At 49.3% G+C, this 25,548-nt stretch overlaps 1 protein-coding gene across 1 annotated transcript in view; it reads left to right on the forward strand.

Moving 5' to 3' along the window:
- Window positions 1-580: 580 nt before the first annotated feature.
- Window positions 581-25,548, forward strand: part of RCAN1 (regulator of calcineurin 1) — a 93,926-nt gene continuing 68,958 nt past the window's right edge. Inside the window, exon 1 of the mRNA XM_044250974.1 lies at window positions 581-838. Coding sequence (XP_044106909.1) covers window positions 596-838 — 243 coding nt within the window. The 5' untranslated portion in view covers window positions 581-595. The remainder of the gene's footprint in view (window positions 839-25,548) is intronic.

Genomic DNA, 25,548 nt, shown 5'->3' on the forward strand with positions numbered 1-25,548 from the left:
CGACTATATGATAATATACGGTAAGCACCTAACCACTTGCCAATGGCCACAGAGCCATAGCCGAAACTGGATCTCCCTTGAATCCCCCAAAGTTGGCCTATGTGCCTCAAAGCGTCACTGCAGGGGAACCAGAGCAGCTCTGCCTCTGCAGCTATCATCCGGGCGCCCAAGACACTGCCTGGTGCCATTCAGCTGACACCAGCTGTCGGAAAAGCGGAACTTGCTGAAGGGGCCTTTGCCCCTAACCAGCATGGCCACCCTCGGGCTTCGGACTGAGGGCGGCAGAATGAGAATCACGTGAGGAGAATTCCGTTCTTTTATTGGCTTTCTCTCCTGGAGGGGCGGGATACAATGGCCCAGCGGGGGCCGCCTTAAAGGGCCCGCCGCTAAGTCCTCCAGAGCTCCACCCCCGGGGTTGGGCGGGGCCGGCGTGCGAAGGCCGCGTCCGGGGGAGCCGTGGTGACCGCCGCCGGCTGTGACGGCAGCCGGAGGGGTTTAACCGCGGAGTCGGCGGGCGGGAGAGCGCGAAGAGCGCGCGCTCGAGCCCGCCTCAGCCGACGGGGGCGCACGGGGACGCGCGGGCTCCGGCGCGGGGATGGAGGACGCTGTGGCCGGGCCCCGGCTCCGGGCGGCGGCCGAAGCGGCCGAATCGCGAGCGCAGCCGGGGGTGACGCTGCGGCCCTTCGCGCCGTTCTCGGGGGCGGCCGAGGCCGACGAGGGCGGCGGCGACTGGAGCTTCATCGACTGCGAGATGGAGGAGGTGGACCTGCAGGACCTGCCCAGCGCCACCATCGCCTGCCACCTGGACCCGCGCGTGTTCGTGGACGGCCTGTGCCGGGTGAGGGCCGGGCCGGGCGGGCCGTCCGGGGGAGGGCGGACACTTGTTGCCCGGAGGAGGCGGCGCGGGTCGCGGCGCTCAGGTCCCGGCCGGCTCGGGGCAGCCTCTCCAGCCGGGCCGCTGGCGGGGCCGAGAGGCGACCCCCGGCCGCCCTGCCAGGGTCAGCTCCTGGCCGGGCGGGGGCGGGGGCGCGCTCCCCGAGGGTCCTGGGTCCCAGAGCACCTGCCGGGCCGCGCGCACACCGGGCGCAGGGTCTCTCAGCGCCTCGCCTTAGACCGGGGCTGGTCACCGCCTCGTGGGGACGCCCGTGACCCCGGGTGTGTCTACTCGGTGGGGATAGTAAGGTGGGGGACATGAAGTAAGGGACAGTCAGGGATGAACTGGCACCTGGAGTGGTCCTGAGCTCACACTGCCACCCTGGGGCAAGTACCGTCGCTCTGCACTTATTCCTTTGGGGAAGGGGCTCCCCCTCATTCATAGGGAGCAGGAAACAGACGTGGAGCGGCGACGTGATTCACTGCTCATAAATAGGACAACGTCTCTGCATTCCCAATCTGCACTATTGGAAGAAAAGCCAATGTTTGGGTGAGAATCTTCGGTTGCTCATTATCCTGTGGCTGGCCAGTTTTGGTGGAATGGTGTTGGGCGGAAGGGACCCATTCTCTAGGCCTTCAGAATAGGAATCTCGCCCCAGAATGGGTAACATGCCACCGTCAGGACACTCAGTATGTGCAGAGCTGGGTTTTTTGGGTTTTGTTGTTTTTGTTTTTGGGGTTTTTTTGTTGTTGTTTTTTGGGATTTTTTTTTTTTTTTTGCTTTTTTGTTTTTTAATTCTACCCAGTTTAGAAACTTAGGAGGCTGAGGGGGCAGGTATGAGTAATCGACGGTGGTGGCGGGGAGGAGGCATTTATTTCAAATCTGCAATTAGTGTGCAGAATAAAATTTGGAAAACGTAGGCATTGCAGAATAAAGCCTGTCGTTGAGAGATATGCCTCATGAGGAGAGCAGCTGTCAAAAAAAGTGATGCTTTCCATGCTTGGCTCTGAGTCTGCCTATACTGGCAATGAACTTGTAGCTGAAGGCTGCTGCCAAGAGGAACACCACTGTGGAACAGAGAATGGCCTGCTCGCGTCCCATTTATTGGTAATTTCTGTGCCCATCCACTTTCAGAAAGGATTTACATCGGCTGTAGGCTTAGGGGAGCTCCGTGCATGCTTTCTAAAGCAACAGTTGTCATAAATGCAGGGTCTCGCTCATCTTTTTCTAAAACCTTTTTCTCTTCTCAAGGCCAAGGTCTAGCCAGCATATCAAGTCTCTTTCCTAGGGGTCTGAGGCTGTCTTTTTAATGGAGCAGGTCAGGTCGTGTAAGGTTGTGCTTATTTACTTGGGTGTCTAGCGATTCCTAGCTTTATGGTCTTTCCAGAAAGTGCAGGGAACATTCCTGAAATTGCTTTGTATGAAATTTTGTCCACTTTGCTAACTGTTCATTTTAAGAAATGGTTGAGACTCTGCTTGGGCCAGGCACTGTTCTAGGCTCTGAGGGACAGCAGTGAATGGAATCACGACCCTCCCTCCAGGGCTGGCCTTTCTGTTGTGGGGCAACAGACTGTCAACGAGTATTAAACATGTCAGGAGATCATCGTGCTATAGGAAAAAAGTAAGATGGAGGTGATGGGGGAGGAGGACCTGGAGGTCTGGGAGGGGAGGGAGATTGTTTTACGTCAGATGATCAGGGAAGAGCTTTCTGACAAGGTTTTGGTTTGAGGAGAGACCGAGGGCTTAGCATTCAGTCTTTTATTTATTTTTTTTGCTGTGTACTGAATGCTTCTTACGTCCCAGGTACTGGTTTAGGCCCATGGGGAAGAGCGGTGAACACGGTGAACTTCCTGCTTATGTTCTAGTGGTTGAAGTGGGGGCACGTCAGATAACTGAGAAAAATAAGTGAACAAGGTAATTTCGGATTAGAGGAGACAAGTACAGTAGAGAACATAATGTAGGATAATATGCTAGAGAGTGACCAAGGAGAGGACAGGGGCTGAGTCCTACCAGTCCTAACAGGGACACCGTGGTGGTTCGAATTGGGGATGAACTGGGGCAGGACTAAGGGAGACAGCTGGGGTGGGGACGGGTGTTGGATGGAGGGGAGGAGGCCACACTGCCAAGTCCAAGACCCAGGAGAGCAGCTGGTGGCCGGGCCGGAGCTGCGGGAGTGAAGGGGTGTGGGATCAGGATGCTACAGCTGGGAGTGGCAGGGAGGAAATACCCCACTCACCCTGGCTTTCTGGTCTCATTGGTGGAAACCAGCTGGCAGCCAGGAGGCCAAGGAGCCCCAGTAGTTGCAGTCCATAGGTGGGGTCAGCCTTCCAGAGCCCAGAGAAGGGTATAGAGAGGGTCAGTTTAGGCAAAGAGGACATGCAGAGAGGGGTCAGCACGGGGCCGCTGTAGAGTGAGTGGCCCCGGAAGGTCCCTAGGCTCAGCTTGCACTTGGCTGGCAGAAAGAAGCTCCTTGCGTGGATTTGTGTGGCCGGCATCCAGGCAGAGGGCGCAGAAGGGAACAGCAAAGCCAGAAGTTCTAGGGAGATGGTGAACTGACTGTATTCAGAGGGTGTGAAGGGCGCCTCTTGGCCAAGTGAGAGATGGTAGGGGGGTGGCTGAGGTTAGACACAGCTGGGGAATGGTTCCATGGGGGGCCTTGGTGGCCCTGAGAGGGATTGGGATGTTACTCTAACAGCTAGCAGAGGTGGAGAATGTCTCTTGGGGACGGAGGGTGGGTGATCAAGAGAGGAAGCAAGGAGACCCCTTTGTTAGCTCTTGCCCTTTGTTGTCCAGGGGAGCTATGAAGGTGTTTGAATTTGGGTGGGGGCATTGTCTGGAGCTTGTGGGGGGGGCAGGGGGGCTTTGTGCAGTGTTGCTCGCACATCCCTAAGCTCCCCCTAAGGTAATCGGTGAAGACACAACATTCACTGGGCTGAAGGAGGCCCAGGCCCTGAAAGCAAAGAGCTCCGCCATCAGGGACGGGGAGAGGAGAAATCACTGTGTGGGGCTTATGGTGAGCCTTCCAGTAGAAGGAATGTCTCCTGTAGCTAAAATCACCCCTCTAGGTGGGAAAGTGTGGCTTCTAGCAGCCTTATTATTTTCGAGGCCCTTCTCCCTCAAGCGGCCCGATCCCTCCTTTGGATAGTGAAATGAACATATCCTTCTGCTTCTGGTCAGTGTCGCCTTTCCCGAGTGGGCAGACGGCTCCCTGCGTCTCCCTCCTCTGAGGTCCCTGTGCTGGGGGGCTGGCCATGCCCTCTCCTGAACCAGTCCCTCGGAGGGTCACCTGGAGGAGTGCCGATTAGCCTGGTAGGGCCGCTAGAACCACATACCATAGACTGGGGGGCGAATTAGGAATGGACGCATGTTTCTCACCGCTCTGGAAGCCAGTGTGGTCAGCGATGGTCCTCTCCCGGGCTGCGGACCTCTCACTCTGTCCTGCTTCGGTAGAAGGGATGGGGAAGCTGGGGTCGGGGGGGCCTCTCCCCCGTCATGACCTGAATACCCCCTAAAGGCCTTCCCCCCTCATACCATTACCTTCAGGGGTTAGGATGTCAACCTGTGAATTTGGGGGGAACACAAACATCCAGACCATGCAGAGGGTATGAAGGAAAAAGACTGTGCCAACTTCTTTCCCAGTGCTCCTCCTACTCTCTAACCATAGTCCTGATAGAAATTGATCTAAACCACCAATTCGTTTGGGAATTTATGTCAGAAGCCGTTTTCTAACCATAACACTTAGGTCTGATAGGTAAAGTTTGTCATTGTTAGCCCGGTCATCGTCAGGGCTGTAAAAAATTTACAATAAATGTGTTCATTAAATGCTTATCTAAAAAACACCTGAAACTGTACCATCAGCTTCAAGCAATATTACTAGAGAGTTCACACCATTATAAATGAATGAAAAGTTTTTAAAAGATTATTTTCGAGGAGCGCCTGGGTGGCTCAGTGGGTTAAGCATCTGCTTTTGGCTCAGGTCGAGATCCCAGAGTCCTGGGGTCGAGCCCCGCATCAGGCTGTCTGCTCAGCAGGGAGCCTGCCTCCCCCCTCTCTCTCTGCCTGCCTCTCTGCCTACTTGTGATCTCTCTCTGTCAAATAAATAAATAAAATATTCTTTTTAAAAAAGATTACTTTCAAGCACGGGTGGCTCAGTCAATTAAGTGTCTGACTCTTGATTTTGGCTCAGGTCATGATCTCAGGGTCCCGAGACAGAGTACTGGGTCACGTTCCATGCTGGGCGTGGAGCCTGCTTAAGATTCTTTCCCTCTTGGGGCAACTGGGTGGCTCAGTGGGTTAAGCCTCTGCCTTCAGCTCGGGTCATGATCACAGGGTCCTGGGATCGAGCCCCACATTGGGCTCTCTGCTCAGCAGGGAGCCTGCTTCTCCCTCTCTCTGTCTGCCTCTCTGCCTACTTGTGATCTCTCTCTCTCTCTCTCTCTCTGTGTCAAATAAATAAAAATATTCTCTCCCTCTCCCTCTGCCCTTCCCACCTCTCTCTCTCCCTCTCTGAAAAAAAAAAAGAAAAAAAGAAAAGATTATTTTCTCCTGTACAAATATTAACTAGCGTATCCCATTACTGTTCTCTTTTTGCAAGACTTTTTTTTTTTTTTTTTTTCCTGAGAAAGCAAAATAGGGCTTTGAACCAGTGACCACATGTGCTTGGGCTTGTTGGCCATGGTCGTTGGTTCCCTAGAAGAATGCTTATTCAGTCCTTATCAAGCTAAGCAGACATTTGGTTCTCATGTAATATGCTGTGAGTTTGCAGACAGCCAGAACGGTTGCATAGGGTAATAGACGCGAATGCTGCTTTTCTGTTTTTTTGTTGAATGCCGCTTTTCTTGTTGTCGGAAACACGAATGCATATTTAGCTGACGGAGCTTTGCCCGAAGGCTAAGTCAGAAAATATGAATCATCAGGACATTTACTCTTCTCTAGTGAATAAACTCACCTTCCTTAAGACAAATGCCCACTTCGGACCTGTGACATAGACATGCTTTTCTTTCAGTAGCAGAAATATTCTGAGAGCCATAAAAGGAGTTTGAGCAGCGGCTTTGAATTCGTTGTATCCGAGAAGACCCCAAGCCCGGTCGCACCGTAGCTGTCCGGGAGAGTCCCACGGGAGACTTAAAATCATCCGGACCCCGGGCCACCCTGACCAACTGCAGTCTTGGGCTGGGAACCGCCTGGAAAGAGTTGTCTGAAAAGCTCCCCGAGGTGACTCTAATTGAGAGTCGAGGTTGAGGACCCTTGTGCTACCTGGGAGGGGTTTTCACCTGACCAGAGCCCTGGTTGTGCCGGGAAAATATTGAATAATTGGTCCTTGGGCTCCATTTTGAGCCAGATCTGTGCCTTGGTTTCCTCGAGTCTAAAATAGTGTCAGGCTCCTGGTCCGGTGCCTCCCTCCTCTGAGTGGTGTTTGACCTTGTAGTTGGAAGGCTGGATGATTGGCTGTCAGCCTTGGAGCCCGCGCCTCTGGGAGGTGACACAGGAGATAAGGGCGTGGACTTTAACACGGGGTTGCGTCCCGGGGCCGTCGTCCACAGCCTCTTCAGCAGCTGCTCAGTCTGTATGTAGCCAAACGGCAGGTCCCGGACGGGCCCTCCCCGGGCTTGTGCGTTGGTAGCCAAGACACCATCCAGTAGTAACTGATGACTGAGATGTTTCTGAGGTCCAGGCGAGCAAGGCCGGTATGCACTGCGGGGTCTCACAAGGCTGTAGGTACTTGGCGGTGTTTCTGCCTGTTCCTGTTCCAAGTCAGTCTGTGGCCGCGGGTTGGATAATGTGACATTCCAGCAGATCGGTAACAATCGGGGTCGACATTGGTATAAAATCCGGGCGCTTTCAGGCCTTTTCTCCATTCGCTCTCGCATCCTAGGTATTTTATGCCTAAAATTGCCCCTGCAGCCCCCTGAAGAGTAGAGAGGCAGGAAACCAATATGGGATGGTTTAATGTATTTGGAAGTGTCCAGAATGTCGCATGTTCAAAAAACAAAAAACTAAACACCTGTGTGTTATATATGTGCAAAGTTTATTTGACAATTTATCTACAATTTCCCTAATTTTAGAATTTCTGACTCTTACATAAATCAAATGAGTCTTTATATCCCTGAGGTTCCTTTGATCCCTCCCCATCACTCCGCACGCGAGCGAGCATGTGGCTTCCTTTTAACTCCATCCTGCACGATCCCGGCATCGCTCACAGCGTTTTTCCTTTCCTCTGCAGCAGTCATTTGAAATGTCATTGCCCCAAGACATTACATCAGGGAACAAAAAACAAATCTGCTTTGTGATAGAACAGACAGCTAGAGAAGAGGCTGGGAGACGCCGACTCCTGGGTTCAGATTTCAGGCTGTATCTTCCACGCTTCCCTTTTAAAAAGTGTAGTCAGATGGTCAAGTCCACGGTCCACATCTGTGTCGTTTGAGGGGGCCCGTTGGCCCTGGTTTGAGACGGCAGGACTCCTGGGAAGTATCAGGCGCTGGCACTCAGCAGTGTGGGGGGGGGGGCGGGGGAAGGTGGCAGTGGCAGAGAGAGACCCCCTGGGCGAGCACGTTCTATGCACCATTGTCAGGACCCACGTCAAGGGCTGTGGGGGACTGCCAGTCCTTGGAAAGACAATTCAGTGGTGAGGGAGAATTTTTTTTTCTTTCGTAAATACTACTAATCACCACTCAAAAACGTGGGGACACGGACAGTGAATGACGGTGTTGTGTTCTCTGAGCCTGGACAGGCTCTTCCTCCGCAAGAGGAAGTAAAAATAGCTCTTCCACCCTCGTGGGGCAAAACAGATATGCTTTTTAAAGACATAACATTGGGAAAATATTAATTACCTTGACTCCGAGGTTGATGTTGGGAAAGGGTTGGCTTCGCATGTAGATGTCAGTCAGTATCGAAGCCCTTTGCTGTATTTGATTTGGTTGGCACTGAGTGTTTTATTTTTAACCTCAGAAGATTTAATTGGGGTTCATCGGCTCACGTGGCTCGTCCAAGTGTAACAGCTAAGGTGTGGATCTTCAGCACACCCGTCCCGCACACATCTACACTGTGAGGCTGAGGAAGTTTTTTGTTCCCTGTGCCTTAGTTTCCCTGCCTGTCAAGTGGGGGTGGTGATAGCACGTACATATTACGATGCGCATAAAGTGCTTCTCACTGACTAGGACAGAGTAAACACACGACATCGTTAGTGTACTAGTTATCCCCTGCTGAGCCCCAAACTAACTCAAAGTTTAGTAGTTTATTATTTTCTGTGTTATGTTAGTCACCATACAGTACATCATCAGTTTCTGATGTAGTGTTCGTGGTTCATCGTTTGTGTATGACGCCCAGCGCTCCTGCAATCCGTGCCCTCCTCCATACCCACCCCTCCCCCTCCCCTCTGAAATCACCAGTTTGTTTCCTGGAGTCCACAGTCTCTCATGGTTCATCTCCCGCTCTGATTTCCCTCCCTTCATTTTTCCCTTCCTTCTCCTAATGTCCTCCATGCTATTCCTTATGTAATAGGTAAGTGAAACCATATGATCATTGACTTTCTCTCTTTGACTTATTTCACACAGCATAATCTCCTCCAGTCCCATCCATGTTGATACAAAAGCTTAGTAGTTTAAAGCATCTGAGGATCAGGAATGCAGGGATGGCTGAGCCCAGCGCCTCTCTCCTGCCCTCCTCAGTCAAGCATGGGCTGCAGCCCCATCCGAGGGCTGGCTGGAGGAGCCTGTGCCTCCAGGCTCACTCACAGGGTTGCGGGGGAGGCAGGAGGACTGCATTTCTGCGGGGCTGTGGGGCTGAGGTCCTGCCCCGCGGGGTGGCCACTGGCTGGAGGTTTCCCAGCTGCCGGGACCTCTCTGTAGGGCAACTCTTGACCTGGCCGCTGGCTTCCCTCCGCACAAGTGAGGAAGGATGTGTGAGAGGCGTGGGATGCACAGGCTTTGGGGACCGTGATCTCGGAGGGAGATCCTAACCCCTTGGGCTCCGTTCAGGAAAAGTGAGGCATCCAGGCTGACCTCACGCAAGGGGTGGGGGGCATACATGACAACAGGACCCCGGGAGGTGGTCCCCGGGGCCATCCCAGGCTGCTGGCCACAGGAGCTATGTATTAGTCCATTTTTTTCTTTATAAACTTTTTTGACTTCCTGGGGCAGCTAACAGAAGTGTTCATTAAGGTACCTTATTTTCGAATCTGATTTTTTTTTTAGCTTAAACCCTAGAGAGGTTTTATCCCCCACAGTTTTAGACCGTACCCCTAAACGTCCACTGCCTGCCTCATTGATAGATAGGGTTAGTGAGTTTCTAAAGTACAAAAAGCTGTCAACTACTACATTTCTGAAGGAAGAGCTTGGGAAACTAGATCCATTTACTTTGGGAAGAGCCGGTATTTTTCCTTTTGATACTAATTTCAGCAGGTGTGGTATGAAACTCCCACGAGAGGGCCTGGTCAACGCCACAGAATAAGAATTTGAGGTTGACCTGAATTCCGATTTAAGAGATGAAAATGTTAACTTAATTCAGAGTGCCGAGTCTGGATTTTTTTTTTACTCAGTGTAACATAACTTGTTTTCCTTCCCCCCCCCCTTGATATTTCTTATTCAACTTTCTGCTCTATGTTAAAGACAATAAAGTAGTTCCCAGTCATTAATGTGAAGTGCCTTATATGGGATCTTTTTCTTTTCATCCTCTTACGAGGACTCTATGCAATAGGTACTCTTACGGTCCCCATTCCACAGATGTGGAAGCGGAGGCCAGCAGAGGCAAAGGAGCCTGCCCCAGGCCACAGAGCCAGGAGGCGCCGGTCCTGGGATTCAGACCACGTTTTAACCAGTTCCGGAGCCTGCGCGGTCATCGTCTTGCCGTGTGCAGTAATGCCCATGAATTTTTCATATCTTTCACATCTTACTGAAACCCCAGGGCAGCTCTGTGAAGAAAGTATTTTTATCCACAGGAAACTGAGGTTCAGATGAGCTACAGCTCTATTCTCGCAGCCATTTATTTATGCTTAGCGGATGTAGCTGAGTGCTGGCGGTACCTGGGGGACAGCCCTGGCCAGATTCTGGGGCTCGGGCAGAAGGCAGGGCCGGGGCATAGGTGCCGGCTAGCCCTGAACTGGAATCCTGACTCCATCGCTTCACTCACTCACCCATTCGTCCATTCATTCACTCACTCACTCATTCATTCATTCATCCATCCATTCATTCCTTCTGTCATTCATTCAACAAATATTTACTGCGTGCCTTTTCTGAACGCTGTGCTGGTTGAAGGACCAGTCGCGAGATACCTGGGTGAGTCTGTCACACCCTTCCTAGCACCCCCAGCCTCCTGGGTTGCAGAAGGAAGACAGATGCCCCTCCCCCATGGTTGTGGTGAAGTCAGCACAAGGGGGCTCGCGGTGAGTGACACCATCCCTCCCTTCCTGAGGCTCACGAGCTAGCAGCAAAGACACGAAATTGCATTTTTAAGTTGTGTTTGTTATGGTAAATATAACCAGGGAGCTTGGGAGATCCAGAGAATACCACGCATCCTTGGGCCAGTTACTCAGCCAGATCTCCGTTGCTTCGTCTCCAAAGCGAGCAGGTTGATTTGGATCACGGGCTCTCACAACCACAGGGCTCTGCACTGTTCCGTCAGGGAACATGGTCCATTCGCCCCTTGCTCCCGGGCATCTCCCACGCGTTAAATCAGACTTTCCCGAGTTAGAAGTTGCTCCAGAAGAGAATTTCTCTAGCGTGAATCCAGTTCTGTTCCACCCGACTTTCCAGCCTTCCACCTGTAGGGCAGACAGAACTTGACCTCTGCCCGTCCTGGGTTTTCAGCTGTGGCTCTCTAACAAAAAGATTAACACGAGAAAAACAGACAGCTATTAAAGTGCAGGGTGCACATCACAAGGGAGGAACCTCAGCGAGACCAAGGTTCAGTCTCAATAATCAGCGAGATTATAAATCCTCTTGAACAAAGAACAGCACGTTTGTAGAGGAAGGACAGGGCAGAGAAAAGCCGTCTCGGGCTTCCAAGTGCAGGAAGGTAAATATGTGGGAGGAAGATAGTGGAGTAAGATTGCAGATTCCTCTGGTGCCCGTTCTCTAGGCTGATAGGAGTTGGGAGTCCTCTGCAGCAAAAGGAGAATTTATTTCCTGCCTTTAGGCAGAAAAAGGGGAGAAGATAGCTTTCTCTGCCTTGTGCTTTTAATTGCCTTCAGCTCAAAATAACTTTTATGTCAAAGAGGGGTATTTTGGGGTGACATTCTGGTTCCTTCACACCCGTACTCCTGCCTCCTATCCTGTACCGGTCAGTGGGAGGCCTGTCTGCTAGTTTGGAGCTGGAGAGGAGGCACATGTGTAATTTCTGGAAATTTCTGTAGAGCTGATCTGAAAAGAAACCTGTGTCAGAGAGCGTTTTACTGACTACAACATCGATTCTGTCCCGTGAGTATTCGAGGGTTTGCCAAAGGTAGCCTCCCAAGGCCAGAACACTCCTATGAAATGTTTCTTAAAAAGTCTCTTATATACTGGGGACTTTTCCAAATCCCCTAATGCCTGTTACTTATTGATAAGGCAACAGTATGTCCCATTTGCATGTCTGATTTATGCCTGCCATCCTGGGAAAGTTATAGTAATACCCACTGTGACCCTGAAGTTTGGATGATAAATTATATAATCAGTAATTCATACAATTAATGATTATCCCCCTATTTATTTAGTACCACTTGTGCCAAATATTTTATTTTACCCTCATTTAATCCTTCTTACAGCCTTCTAAGAGAAATGCCATATGTGCTTATTTTATGTCCCCATGGCGTATGTCCCCATGGCAACAGGGCATCTGACTGTGGGCACAGAACCAGGGCACGAAGGGCCCTGAGGCACACACCTTGCATTTCTCCAAGGAGGAATCAAGGCCCAGAGAGGGGATGATGTGTCTCTGGATATCGGCTTACGCTAGGTCTCCCTACCCACTGCCCGCTGGTTTTTTATACTGCTCATCTAATTGTCTGCAAAATAATGTCCTCCCCACCCCTCCTAGAAGAACCCAGCGCCTGCAAATAATGAGGAGGACAACGAGAGTCAAGTCAGCCAGGACAGGCAAAACTGTCCCAGTGTCATCATTAGGGGGCTATCACAGCGAGAGGCAGAGAGAGCTTTGCTCCAGCGCTGATCCCACGCTGTTCAAAATACCAGCTGGCCACCAGGGGGCAGTAACCTCGCGTACGTTCTGTGGTGGAGCCTGTTGACTTAGGCTTTAATTCAGGCACAGAAAGTGCATTTTCAGCAGGAAGAAGTCACGCCTGTGCTGCCAAAAAAACTATTTAAAGATAAGTTCGTAGTCGAAACTTTCAGGTGGAAATACACCTCCTCCCTATCCCATAGAAGAAGGAGGTTGTGGGAGAACGATCTGAGGAGCCCCTGCCTTGCTGCTGAGCGACGCCACCACCTTCAGAACAGGAAACACACAGGGATGTGTTCACCCGCAGCAAGGGTCTTCCCGCTCCAACCACGCCTGGTCCCAGTCTGTGACTTCCTCTGCCCCATGCTCTGATTTGCAGTTTATTGGAACTATGACTCAGATTGCTGGCATAAAGAAATACAAAAGGAACTCAGTCAGATGAAAAAAACACTATTTCAGAGATAATGGGGGTTTCCTGAGCTGGTTACTACATAGACTGCTTGCTATTTATTTATTGATTTATTTATTTTTTTAAGAGAGAGAGAGAGAGAGAGAATCTTAAGCAGGCTCCAAGCATAGTGCAAAGCCTGAAGCGGGGTTTGATCTCAGGACCCTGAGATCATGACCAGAGCCAAAATCAAGAGTCCGACACTTAGCTGACTGAGCCACCCAGGTGCCCCTACATAGACCCCTTATAATAGGTAAAGCAGTTAGGTCCCCAGACCTGCATGGTGGGAAGTGTCACACGTGAGACCCTGTCCTAGAATGATTCCAGAATTATCTACTACTCAGGCCATGTGGTGACAATGTTCTGCGCTGGAGTGGGGGTTCTCCGGAATTCCCGTGGGTCTTGGCTGTACCCACAAGCTTGTGCCCTAAACTGCAGATCTTGGACGGTGATGGAGACCACCTCACTTCTGGTCAGCAGTATATAGACCCCTTTGCGACCCCTAAAGACAGACCACCCATCAGAAAAATCTGCTTGGTTACCTACAGTCGATGAACGGCCCGGAAGCCCCTTGTGGGTGTCTGACAACAGCATCAGGGTCAGTGTGTATCTGCATCTTTCTGTCTAGCAGAGCGAAATCTAAGGTGTAGCCTTCCGGCTTCTCTGCCTATTCATCCCAAAAGAATATTTCCAGAACGTTTTCATTTTTCAAGTCGATTCTGCATCTGTGTATTTCTTTGAAGTGGTCAGTAAATTTGCAGACCCAACACTTGCACCCTGATTTGCTCTGTTTTGTCGAATGTTTATTCTTGATGTACACTGGGAAATACCGTTAATCAACAGGATACCTCGGAACCTCCCCGTTTTGAATACGCCAGTTCTGTAGAGCAAGCTGGGAAAAGTGACCTGGTCCTTAGCATGGCGAGTCTGCCCTAGACTGTGGCGTGAGCGAGGTAGGGGGAGGGGGTGGCAGGTGGGGAGCCTGTCTGCTGGGGGACGACTCCCTGCCCTTGCCCACCCGAGAGGGCTGTTGCACAGGGGGCAGAATGGAACATTCTGTGCTGCGTGAACAGCCTGGAATGAAGCTGTACCAGCGCCGCCCTTCCTCCCACACCCCCACCTCCCCCTACCACCCCTCCCCCTGCTGTGGCAGAGATTCGGGGTTTCTTCCTCAATCTGTTGAAAGGAGCGCAAGGTGGTGCGTTCACTTTCCCGGATGCTATTGAGGATCAAACACAGCATGGCAGTATCTGGGATAGCATCTGATGGCAGGAGAGACTCCAAAATATGTGTGTGGTCTTTATCAAGGACCCCGTTTTAACAGCAGTGAATGTATCATTAGATGATGTTGTATATTGGGTTGCCATTTAATTTTTGTTTGTTCACTTATTTCCTTTTCATTTATTTCCTTTTCCTCCTTCCCCTTCTCCCCCGGATAGCCTGAGGGGCCTCTTGGCAGAATCATCTACGGGCAGGTTCCCCTGCTGCTTATCATTCATCTTACTTCTATGGCTCAGCCGAGAGTGGGAATGTGCCTGTCCTCCCCGGAAGTGACTGCCCTCTTCTATGGACAGATACCTCCCTTGCTTTGGCCCCGTGCATGGTAAAAGGTATTATGACATTGAAGTTAGGAGGGCGAGTCCCCAAAACCACGTCAGCCAGAATTTACAGCCCAGCTCTCTGAGCAATCACTGTGTGACCTTGGGCGAGTAGTTTTCTGTGCTTTGGTGTGTTTTTAAACTGGTAATTAAAGTACCCATCTCATAGGGTTGTAAACATAGGGGATAAGGGCAGGCCGCCCCAAAATGTGCCACTTTGTCATGCTGGTTATTTTAAATACAAGTTACATAAGAGCCAGCCTGTGCAGGAAGGACATTCCTACCCTCCTCTGTCCCCCTGAGAGCAGGAAATAAGCCTCCCTGCGGAAGGTACCCTCCCTGTACAAGGAGGTGAAGAGACAGCCTTATCGCCAGAAATAAATTCAGGCCCAAGAGAGCTATATAAATAACCTTGTTACTTTTTACTCGCTTACTGCCCTAGCCCAAATTCCGATTAGAATTCCTTACTAATTGAAGCCCCCAAAGTTAAGTCTTCTTTGTCCTGTCAGTTCCTTATGGATTTATTGTCTCTTTGTCTAAAAAGCATAAAAACTGTCTGCCTTGGTCATTTCTTTTTTTTTTTTTTTTTATTTCATTTGTTTATTTGACAGACAGAGACCACAAGTAGGCAGAGCGGCAGGCAGAGAGAGAGAGGAGGAAGCAGGCTCCCCGTGGAGCAGAGAGCCCGATGTGGGGTTGGATCCCAAGGCCCTGGCATCATGACCCGAGCCAAAGGCAGAGGCTCCAACCCACTGAGCCACCTAGGCGCCCCATGCCTTCGTCATTTCTTTGGTCACTTTCATCACTGGGCCTCTGTGCACACATAATAAAACCTCATGGTTTTTTAAATTTTTTTCTCCTGTTAATCTATCTCACATCAGCTCAATTTTTACTCCAGCTGGAAGACCTTAAAAGGTAGAGGAATAACTTTTCCTTCCCTAAATTAAGATGAGAAGAGAGCATGTAAGTTGTTAACCTTCAAAATAAAACTGTCAGTATTATATGTCACTGTACTTCAATTTAAAAAATAAACAATGGTCTCTAGGTCACTAAAAATAAATAAAGCAAAAGAAAGCTATTAGTTATTTTACCAGCAAAAATGGGTTTATACAGAAATAACAGAATTGCAATCCCAGACAAGCAAAGGATGGCAAAACTACAGGCAAGTCTGGTGAATAAAGCAGAGGAATGCTCTTTTATAGAAGAAAGGGGGAGTTGAGAGGGTTGTGTAAACAAAAAACTCCATTGGCTTGAGCTGGGAGTTCAAGTGTAGTGGCTTCTCATTGGCTAGGCTGTGACCATCTCTCATTGGCTGAGCTGTTGCTGGGAGAGGAGAAAACCCTTCTTCCTCCTGTGGGGTGATAAATTAGTATCCTGGTATCTCTCTCCCTGCAATTGACAAGAGGTAGGGTGTTAGCTCCCCCTACTTTTCGCTTCCCATCTTAGGGTTTCCTTTATTAATTTCCACAAAATAAATGGCTAACAATAATGCCAGGCTCCAATAACTGTTTGATACTTATTAGCAATCTCATTAAAATTATTAAAATGCAAATATTAAAGTGTCTGTTGCTCACTGCTATTTATCCTGTGCCTACGACAGTGCCTGTCACATAGCGGACACTTGATAAATACTAAGTGCAGCAGTGGAAGTAAAACACATGCAAATGAAAGTATTGCTCTTTTAAGTCCATTAAATATTAAGCCTTATTTTCCCAGGAGTTTCCCACACATGTGAGCACATGTATGAAATTAACAGACTGAGGTGTGGCTAAACATAGCAAGATGTGTCATACCAGAATACTAAAATGGCTTGTCATCACTTTTAAATGCTGAGATAAAGCATGTTTTCACAGGAAATGAGCTCTGCTACAAAGCTGAAAACAAACCTAAGAAACTATAAACACTTGGTAAAAATAAATCGCAAATAAGACAATGGATGTAAAAACCATTAACTCTAAAGCATAAAATTATTAATGCTAATGATAAGAAATTTTAGGCTTCCTGGCACAATTAAAAAAAAATCTGTAATTGAAAAATAAACAGCATGTTTGCTGGGGAGGCTTTACCTCTCTCTTGCCCTCGATCTCTTCTTCCTTCTTCCCCTCTTCTCCTTCCCTCTGTACCTTCTCTTTCATTGTTCCTAGAATGCCTTTGAGGAGACACAAAAACATCTTTTCAGAAATTCCTTGTCATCTGCTAGGTGTCCATTTACTGCACCAGCCAGCCTCCAGCACCCTTGGTAGAAGGTGTCTGCTCATTCCTTGCCAAATCTTGTCCCTAAGAAGGCAAAATCAGCTTGTGATCTTATCTCTGAAGGCTGCCCTGGTTTCCATTAGATCGTGCCAGGAAAGATGACCTTCTGCGATGAAATGCATGCTGTCTGCTTAGTACTCAGTGACCTGCTGTGCTTTTAATTAAATGAACCAGTCTTTAAAAACTTGATCGTTATCCCCACAGCAGCATGTCACCCACCAGTCTGCCCCCAGTTCCAGTAATTCCAGATGATTACATCATAGGGCAGCACCAGTGGGGACCCAGGGTTGGGCTTTAGCACTGTAGGATCTGGCTTCTTAGAGCCAGTTCTCTGGTCTAGGATAACTCACCCCTTATCCTTCTAGCCAGAGAGCACAGCTGTTATAAGCTAGCTTTAGCAAAGAGTTTACATACCATTGTGTTAGGTCCACAGTGTGCTGGTGGAACGGTATTTAATGGCATTAAGGAGAACTTTCTGAAGAGCACAACTCATAATAAGTACATTTGCCGAGTGCCAACCATGGGTTATTACATTTATCTAGATTGCTCTTTGCTTTGAAGAGTAATTCATTCTAAAAGTAATATTTGGGAGATGCCTGGGTGGCTCAGTCAGTTGGGCGTCTGCCTTCGGCTCAGTCATGATCTCAGGGTCCTAGAATCAAGCTGGTGTCCGGCTCCCTGCTCAGCAGGGAGTCTGCTTCTCCCCCTCCCTCCGCCTCTCCCCCAGCTCATACTTTCTCTCTCTCTCTCTCATAAATAAATAAAATCTTTTAGAATAAATAAATGTAACATTTCATTGTAAAATGAATAAAAGTGTTTACTAAAAATTCCCCATCCTATTCTCTCAACCTGTTTCTTAGAAATAGCTTCTTTGAGTTTTATGTGTACTGTTTCATGCATGTTCTATGCATGTGATAAACATGTATGTGGTGTATATAAAGAGATAAATGCAACTAAATATATGCCATACATATATATTTCTGTAGTATAATACCATACACACTCTTTAGCCACTTATCCCTTTAAAATATTTTGGACATCTTTCCAATAACTCTGTGCATTCCTTTTGATGACTACACAGAATTTCATTATAAAAATGTAATATTTAACCGGCAGTTTCTTCTAATAGACATTTAGGTTGTTTTCTAGTTTTTTTTTTTCACCATTATAAGCATTATTGCCAGCAGCTCCTTATACATATATCTTTGTTGACTTCTGTACACACGTACGGGAGTTACATTTCTAGAAGTAGGATTTCTGAATTAGATGGAATAGTGAGTGTACATATTGATAGATACTGCCTATTTGCTCTCCAAAATGTTTATACAAATATATATTACCCCCTGCATAAAACTTCCTCTTTCCCCACATTCTCACCAACAAAGGGCATTACAAATCCTTTTGGATCATTGCCAAGATCATTCAGAGACAAAAAATAGTACCTCTTTGTTTGAATTTGTTTTTCCTTGATTTGGAACAAGGCCGACCATCTTTTATGGTTATTGATCATTTGTTGATTTTTTTGGTTTGTTTTTTGTTTTGTGGCTGTTGTTCCTGTAAATTGATGGTTTATAGCTCTTGCTCCTTTTCTGGTACATTTCTGGACTGAGGAATCTAAGAATTTTTTGTGTATTAAAGGAATTGGTATTTTATTACATATATTCTCCCAGTTTGCCATTTGACTTTATGTGGTTTTATCCCATAGGAATTTTTACTCTTTTTATTTGCAGTAAAGATGTAAAATTTTACCTTTTGGTCTTCCGGGTTTGTCTCATGTCTATAGAGTCCTTTCCTTAACCAAGATGTATAGATGTATAGAATGTTTTTTTTTTTCTTCTAGGACTTTTATGTCTTATTTTTGATGTTTGCTTTTAATTCATTGGGTAAATTTTGGTATAAGTAGTAAGGTAGGTCTCTGGTTGTCTTTTTTGCATGTTACCTCTGAGTTCCAAATCCTAAAGATTCAAAATACACTCAGGTGGCCAAATATACTGGATTCAGGGCTCTGCTCTGGATCTTTCTGTCCATTTCGAAACCAGTTTTGTGCTACTGTACCGACTGTGGCCTTACGTGGTAACCTTATTTAACAGTCCACGCGTATATTCTCCTCCATTCTTCTTTTCAGTATTTATTTTCCTGGCCAATTTCATTTGCTTATTCTTCTCCGTAACCTTTAGAAGCACTCACTCTGTCACATTTAAACAGTCTCTATCCCCTGCAAATAACAACCTAAGAAATGAATCAGCCAAACCTGTTGGTGTTTTGTGGGATTGCTTTGGGTTTATAGTTACTTAGGGAATATTGGCATTTTTGAATATTATGTTTCGATAATGTTCTACTTATTTGGGCCATCTTTATGCCACCAGTATATACCACTGTCTTCATATAGATCCTATCATTTCTGGTTTGTATTCATGTTTTAGATTCTTGGGTATACATATTTTTTATGTCAACTTAAGAAATGCGTTAAGATATGAGCTCACTTTTCCTATTATACTGACTTTCACTTTCATATAAAGAAAATTCTTGTTTCTATGTATTAACTTTGCAACCACCCACCGTGCTAAAGCTTCTTAAAGTTTCTAAGAGGGGTTCAGTTGGTTCTTTTGCATTTTCCAGGTATAAAATCATCTCATCTGTAAATAGTGATGGTTTGCTGTCTTTTCTACAACACTTGTGTTTTATTCCCTTACCCACATGGTGCTTGAACAGAAATTATATGGTGCCAGATGGCATCCTTATCTTGTATCCAACTTCTAAGGGGAACATACTCTTTTTTTTTTTTACCATTTTTTACCATTTTTACCTTGGTGTGGCGGTATGGTATTTTAACTTATCTGCACGTATCTTTAAAAATACCTTCCTGTTCTAGACCTGGTTGCACACAGAAAACATACCCAGCGCTCTTGCTGAAGTAAATTCTAACCTCTCACTCAGTTCTTCTTTTCAAGAAGTGACCTGAAGGATGGTCTCTGAACCGTATGTCTCCGCCCAGTCTTGACCCTGCCCAAGGGAACTTGGCATTGATGGGAAGGTTCTTTAATCTGTGTGGCTAAGTACGGCCACCACTGAGCATTTGAAATGTGGTGGAGATGACCAAGGACGGAACGTTTCATTTGTTTTCACTTTAATTACCGTAAATGGTCACATGTTATGGAGTGCTTACAATGTGGCTGGTGCTACCGAGGAAGGGGATTTCTTATTTTAAGTTGGAGTCACTTTAATTGAAAAAGCTACATGTGGCTAATGGCCACAGAGTCAGGCAGCATCGTTCTGTGTTCATATCATGCAAGATACTCTAGAACTCTAGAAACTACCCAGTGGGCCCTCGGTGTGCTTGGAGAGGTTGAGATTGGCCCCAAATCCCAGGCAAGTTCACGACTAACCTTCAGTGAGATGCCCAGCTCCTTGTTCTCGGGCTTGTCCCCCAATCCCTCACCCTCCCCCTCGCTCCTCACTTCCTGTTTCCCTCCTTGAAGGGACAACCATGTCTAGGTATGCAGACCAAAAAGCAGTTAGTAAGTATACCTTGGCCCCCCTGATGTTGTCCCCTGGTGGGTTGACCTTGGGGCCTGTGCTGTTGGTGAGTTTCAGCTGAGCTTCCTTGCTCTGCTCCTCCAGGGGAACGGGGCGTGCAGCTGGCCTGGAGCCTGTCCCCTGACCATCCAGGGCCTGTCCCGTGGCCTCTGCAGGTAGGGCTGGGCACTCTGTTCCGGCCTCCTGGGGAAGTGCATTTTCTAGTCTTTTTCCTACAAGATGGTGGACATCCGCTCCTCCAGCAAGACGGCAGCGTTGCTCCTTCCCCCATGACTCATCTATACCTGAAGGGATCGCCTGTCCGGTGAGCTGGAGAGCTGGAGAAGAGTACAAAGAAAGAACAGCCGGGGTGCCAGGGTGGCTCAGTCAGTTAAATGTCTGACTCTTGATTTCAGCTCAGGTCATGATCTCAGGGTTGTGGGATCGAGCCCCATGTGGGGCTCTGTGCTCAGCAGGGAGTCTGCTTGAGATTTTTCTCCCTCTGCCCCGCCTCCCACTTGCTCACAGGTGTTCTCTCTCTCTCTCTTAAAAAAAAAAAAAAAAAAAAGCAGAACCTCCAGAAAGGCCCTGGACCTGGGCCTCCAGCATAGGGTTGGGTGTCCCCATAGTGAAGAAACCATGGCAGTGTTCACGAGTCACTTGGAACGTCCCGACTTCAGCCAATCCTGTCCCTCTTACCCTGGGGCTTTCCTGGGCAGTCCCTTGGGGCCACAGCTGGCCTTCTCCTTGACTTTCCCTTACTGCCAGCCAGTCATCCCCGTGAAACAGGAGTGACCTAGTCCAGAGAACGCTGTGCTCTTTCTGGGCCAGCAGAAGACCCTGCACTCCCATCTGGAGTCACTGGTCAGAGTGGCCGCTGCCTCCTCAGCCGCTCACTCGCAGCGTGACTGTGGGCAACTCGCTCACCCTCTCTGTGCTCGCCCTTTCTGGGCCTCGGCTTGCTGGCCTGGAAGATGGAAATGGCCACCTCGTGGGTAGGGCTGCAGCAAAGACAAAGACGACCTGAGTCCGTAGCTGGAAAGTGCTCTGAGGGCCTGGGTCCCCAGGAGGCCCCCCAAGTGTTAGCTCTCCACACAGGTGAGCACTCTGCCTGCTCCGAGGGCAGGTGACCCCAGGCCCCATCCAGCCCCGCCCCTCAGTGAGCGCTCTCCAGGCAGCCATACTGGGGTGCGTACTGGGGTGTGGGGCCTGGGTATGTGCATATGGCTGCACCGGGACCCCCCAGGGAGTCCTCTTGCTGGGCTGGATCACGTGTGTGTCTCGGCTTGGCAGAGTGACAGCTGACTTCTGCCAGCCAGGTCCCAGGGCCCTTGGGGAAGCTTGTCCAGCACACATGACCCCCCAGGAGCTGTCAAGACACCAGTTTACAGGCGCATCCGGTCCAGGCCACAGGTTGGTTTGGGGAGTGATGCCTTCCCAGCGGCCTGGGGTGGGGCACGCCTGCCTGAGTTGGGGAGTCAGCTCTCAGGTTGGAAGAGGACCCGCCTCTGGGGAAGGAGCAAACCCCAGCATTTCCATCTCTGTGCAGGGGTTTCCGTGGTGGCCAAGACGCCCGGGCCCACCTGCAGAGTCTAGCCTTCGGGACCCATTCCCCAGACCCTGGCATTTCTAATGAATAGACGGGCTGTGTCCACCCCTAGCAGAGTTGATAGTTTGCTAAAAGGTCAGACTCAGCTTGATCAGAGCACGGAATTACTAGGATTCTATTCTTTCTGCCCAGTCGCTGCTTTCCTTTTTTATCCCCACGGGCAAGAGCCTTGGAGTACTTCCTTAGAGCTTAGAAACTCGGTAATTCTCCTCCCCCACCCGTGACCCTCTTTTGCGACTACCCAGTGCATCCAGGGAAGGGACAGTGGCTGTGGGGACCTTCCCCGGCCTCTCACTCAGCACCTCCTATGTGCCGGTCCCCACAGCACGGGATCACCTGTGTGCACTCAAGGAAGTGCTGAGTGTTTGGGCTGTGCAGGCACATTGTACCTTCTTAGAATCATGGGTGCGTTTAGTCCTCGCGCAGGCTCTGTGAGTGAAAAGCTGCTATCCTTTCCCTTTTATGGATTGAGTCACCGAGGCACTCCAAGGTGAAGTCACCGTCACCGGCTCCATGTTGCAGAGCTGAGGTGGGGGAGGTGCGGGTGGGGGAGCCCCAGCTGTTCTATCCCAGAGCCCAAGTCCTTAACCGCTGCCCAGTGCTGCCTCTGCAGCACCTTTCAGTCTGATGCCAGCATCCTTGTGAGGTACACACTGTTGCACTGTCATTCCATGAAGCCTGGAGAGGTCCTGTCTAGGGGCCCAGAGCTGGCCTGGGCCCCTACACAGGGTCCCCCCAGGGCAGCCCCCCAGGTCTTGGCTCTGAGCACTGCTGTTCCCCGTGCACCCAGCTGCCCATCCATCCCTCTTTGCCGTCGGAGCCCCTGGACTCTGCCTTGGCCGGGAGGACACCCATCATCGTGGCAACCATTGGCAACCAACAGACTCGAAGCTCCTCCTCAGGAAACAGTCTCTGCAATGTCGTTCTCTCTTCCCACATGCTTATTTCCTGGTCCTGTTTCTTCTGGACAGTTCATATTCTTTACCTGATGCAGTGATTGGACTGTTTATTTTAGGTAGGTCTAGTTTCCTAAGGGCCAGGGCAGAAGTTCCTCTAATCTTACCAATAAATATATAACATTTTGGTACCTTTTTGGTGTTGCAGTAATTCTGAAATCATCAATCACCTATCGTGCCGAACAAGAGCATAAGAATGCAGATGTCCCCACCACCCACCCTCCAGCCCCAGAACAGAAAACAAGTGTAAACCAGTGGTTCTTTTCCTACAGGTCATAGAATTATAAGTCTGCCTGGGGCGGTGGTCACCCAGGGCATAAGCCACTCTTGTATCTGTACGTCTGCTCCTTGAAGGTGGACTGTACCTGGTTCGCCTTGTATCCCGATCTGAGACCTGGTATGCAATGACCTTCTGTCAGGGTCTGTCCAGGGAATGGCAGTGAGCAGCTCACATGTATTTGGTGGGAAGGGAAACCCAGGCACCCAGAACCTAGTCCAGAACCTTCATGAAAACAATGCCCACTGCAGTTTTCTAATGTTTTCTAGACATATTACTAAACCTGGTTGCTGTTCTGGAATCTGTGTGTATCCTTTGTCTGTGCTTACCTCGGCAGCTGGAGGGCTCCTAGCCCCACCACATAACCCATGGGGACTCAGCGCCTCGGTCCCTGGGAGGCTCAGTGTCCTCACTTAGAAAACGGGCATGGTTGTTGCATTTCAGGCTGCCTCATGCTCCCTCCCCGGCCTAAGAGAGAGACGAGTGCACTCATCATACAGGAGCCCTTCCCATTCTTAGGACGTGCAAAAGATAGCAGACATGCTCGCTTGGTTAGTATCCCTTTGGAACATCTCTAAGGGAAGCTCAGGACTCAGGATGGCACCTCAGCCCGTGTCATAAGCCAAATCTTTCTCATAACTATTCATTTATTTTAGAACTGGTGACGAGGCAGTTAGAGGGTCAGCCGAGGGATGGTGAGCTTCACATGTGTGAAACTAGGTGGGGCCGTGGCTGGCAGTTACGGGCAAGCTTGTGCTTGATGGGTTGGGAGCTCATTGGTATTGTCAGAAGACACGGAACTGCCCGTATCTGAGCATTTTCCATGTAAAGACATCGGTGCTTCACTGTTAAGCCTCTGTCCGTGACTGGGTTTCCCATTTAAGACCATCTCCGTAACGAAAGCAATATTGAGGGCATCCTATGAAGTCCTAGTGTATACAAACGGGGGTCCGGTTTTAGTGTCATCTTCATGAGGGAGGATTTGGCTCGTTTTGGAGTGAGGGCCACCAGCGTTTCTCTGAGGGCGCCCAGTGTTGGCTCATAGCCGTGCTCATGGGTCTTCCGTGTCTGGGCCCCATCCTCTGTGTCTCTGTGTTCCCATTCACACCCCATTCTCACGTTCTCCTGGAGCTCCAGGGAAGTCAAGCCATTGAGGCTTTCCTGTAACTGTGGATCGACGTCTCCGTATTAATCACTAGAGTATATACAAGTTATATAGAAAAATCTGGTCAGGGACAGATGGCCTCAGCAACAAAACAAGTTTTGTTTTGTGATGTTTTCATGAAATCAGAAAACACAAGTAAGAGATGACAGGCTTCTGTTCCCTTTTTAAGGCCGCTTATAGCAACGTAGGCCCTTGATAAATGGTTCACTTCTTAGAGACCTTGAATCCTGATGTGGAACAATGACAGGCACCTGGATGGCCCCAGAAAGGTGGCTTGAGCAGGAAAGGGGGTCAGGGATTTGTGTGGGTGCGTGAGGAGCCAAATTGTCCCATTTTCTTGACTTGCTTCCTAATCCTCATGCTGGGAAAACCAGATGTCCCCTTTCCTTGAACTTAATCACCTCCTCACCAGTGTTTGATTCTGTCAAGGATTTAGCAGATCTTTTCTGAGCCAATCAGAGGACAGTGTCGGCAGGTGTGTGTGTGGGTTCGGGGGTCCTCCTGAAATCCGAAAGCAGGGCTGACCGACTGCAGGAGTGGACCCAGCAGGAGAGCCCCGCCACCCAGGAGTGCGGGGAGGTTGGGCTCCGCTAAGCAGAACTTCTCCCCAGAAGGCAAGTTTAGATGCTCATGGTGAATTGGGGTAGTGTCTTAGGTTTTCTGGCTCCCCATCATTTTTCTTCTGTCCATCTAAACCCAAACAGGGGAAGATTTGGTGGAGAGGGTGGGATCTGAAACCCTAGCGGGGTGTAGTGGTGGGGAGCACTTCTTCATTACCCCTGATGGCACTTGCACTTGGCAGCTGGAACCCGGGTCCTGCTGTGGTTTGCTGTGTGACTGTTTGCTGTAATGCAGGGATCGGGGAGCGTGGGGGTGGGGGATCTGGTGTGATGGCTCATTCTGTGCACAAGTGTAAAGTAATAGCCATTTTGATATCAACCTGATAATCATGAGCTCTGGCTTATGGGAATCTTGAATCTTTTAGATACATCAATTAATCAAATTGGAATTCAGTGGCAGTTTAAAACACTGCAGCTCTGTTTAGTCTTGCAACAGCGGTGTTTGATGCCCAGCATTGAGTACCATCCCCTATTCACACCCTCCTCCAGGGTTTCATGCGGCTCTGGAGTTTGCAGGGTCCCTGCAGTAGCTGGCCAGCCCACCTCCCCTGCCTGCGTGTTCCATGAGGTCCCAGCCCAGGCCTTTCTGCTTGCTCTTCCCTCCTCCTGGCATAGCTTCTGCCCAGAAGGTCACAGGTGACTTCCTCACCTCCTTTGGGCTGACATCACCTTCCCAGGGAGATGGTCCATGGCCTTCTTGGTCCAGTTGTACCCCCTCCTCTGTACTTTCTGTCCCACGCGCTACCCTGTTGTCCCCCTGGGCACTTCTCACCACAGGACCCACTGCTTTTATTCATTAATTCTCCTCCATCTCCTCCTCCCAGACTGTGACTGCACACAGGCTGTGGTTGGTGTCCTTTTTGTTCCCAGAGCTGTGCCTGGTACCCAGGGGTGCCCCCCCAAAACATTTATCACATGAAGGAATGAATCCTTCCCAAAAAAGACTCGTGCTGGCGGTGGCTGGGGAGGGTTCTGGAGGTGAGGGCTGAACCCAGGTTCTCACTTGATTCCATGCTTTTCACGAGGAAATAGCTTTTATGGGTCCTGGCAGGTTTCTTTTCTGAACACTGTACAGGCATCA

This window comes from Neovison vison, chromosome 6 (assembly GCF_020171115.1).
Source record: "Neovison vison isolate M4711 chromosome 6, ASM_NN_V1, whole genome shotgun sequence".
Lineage (NCBI taxonomy): Eukaryota > Metazoa > Chordata > Mammalia > Carnivora > Mustelidae > Neogale > Neogale vison.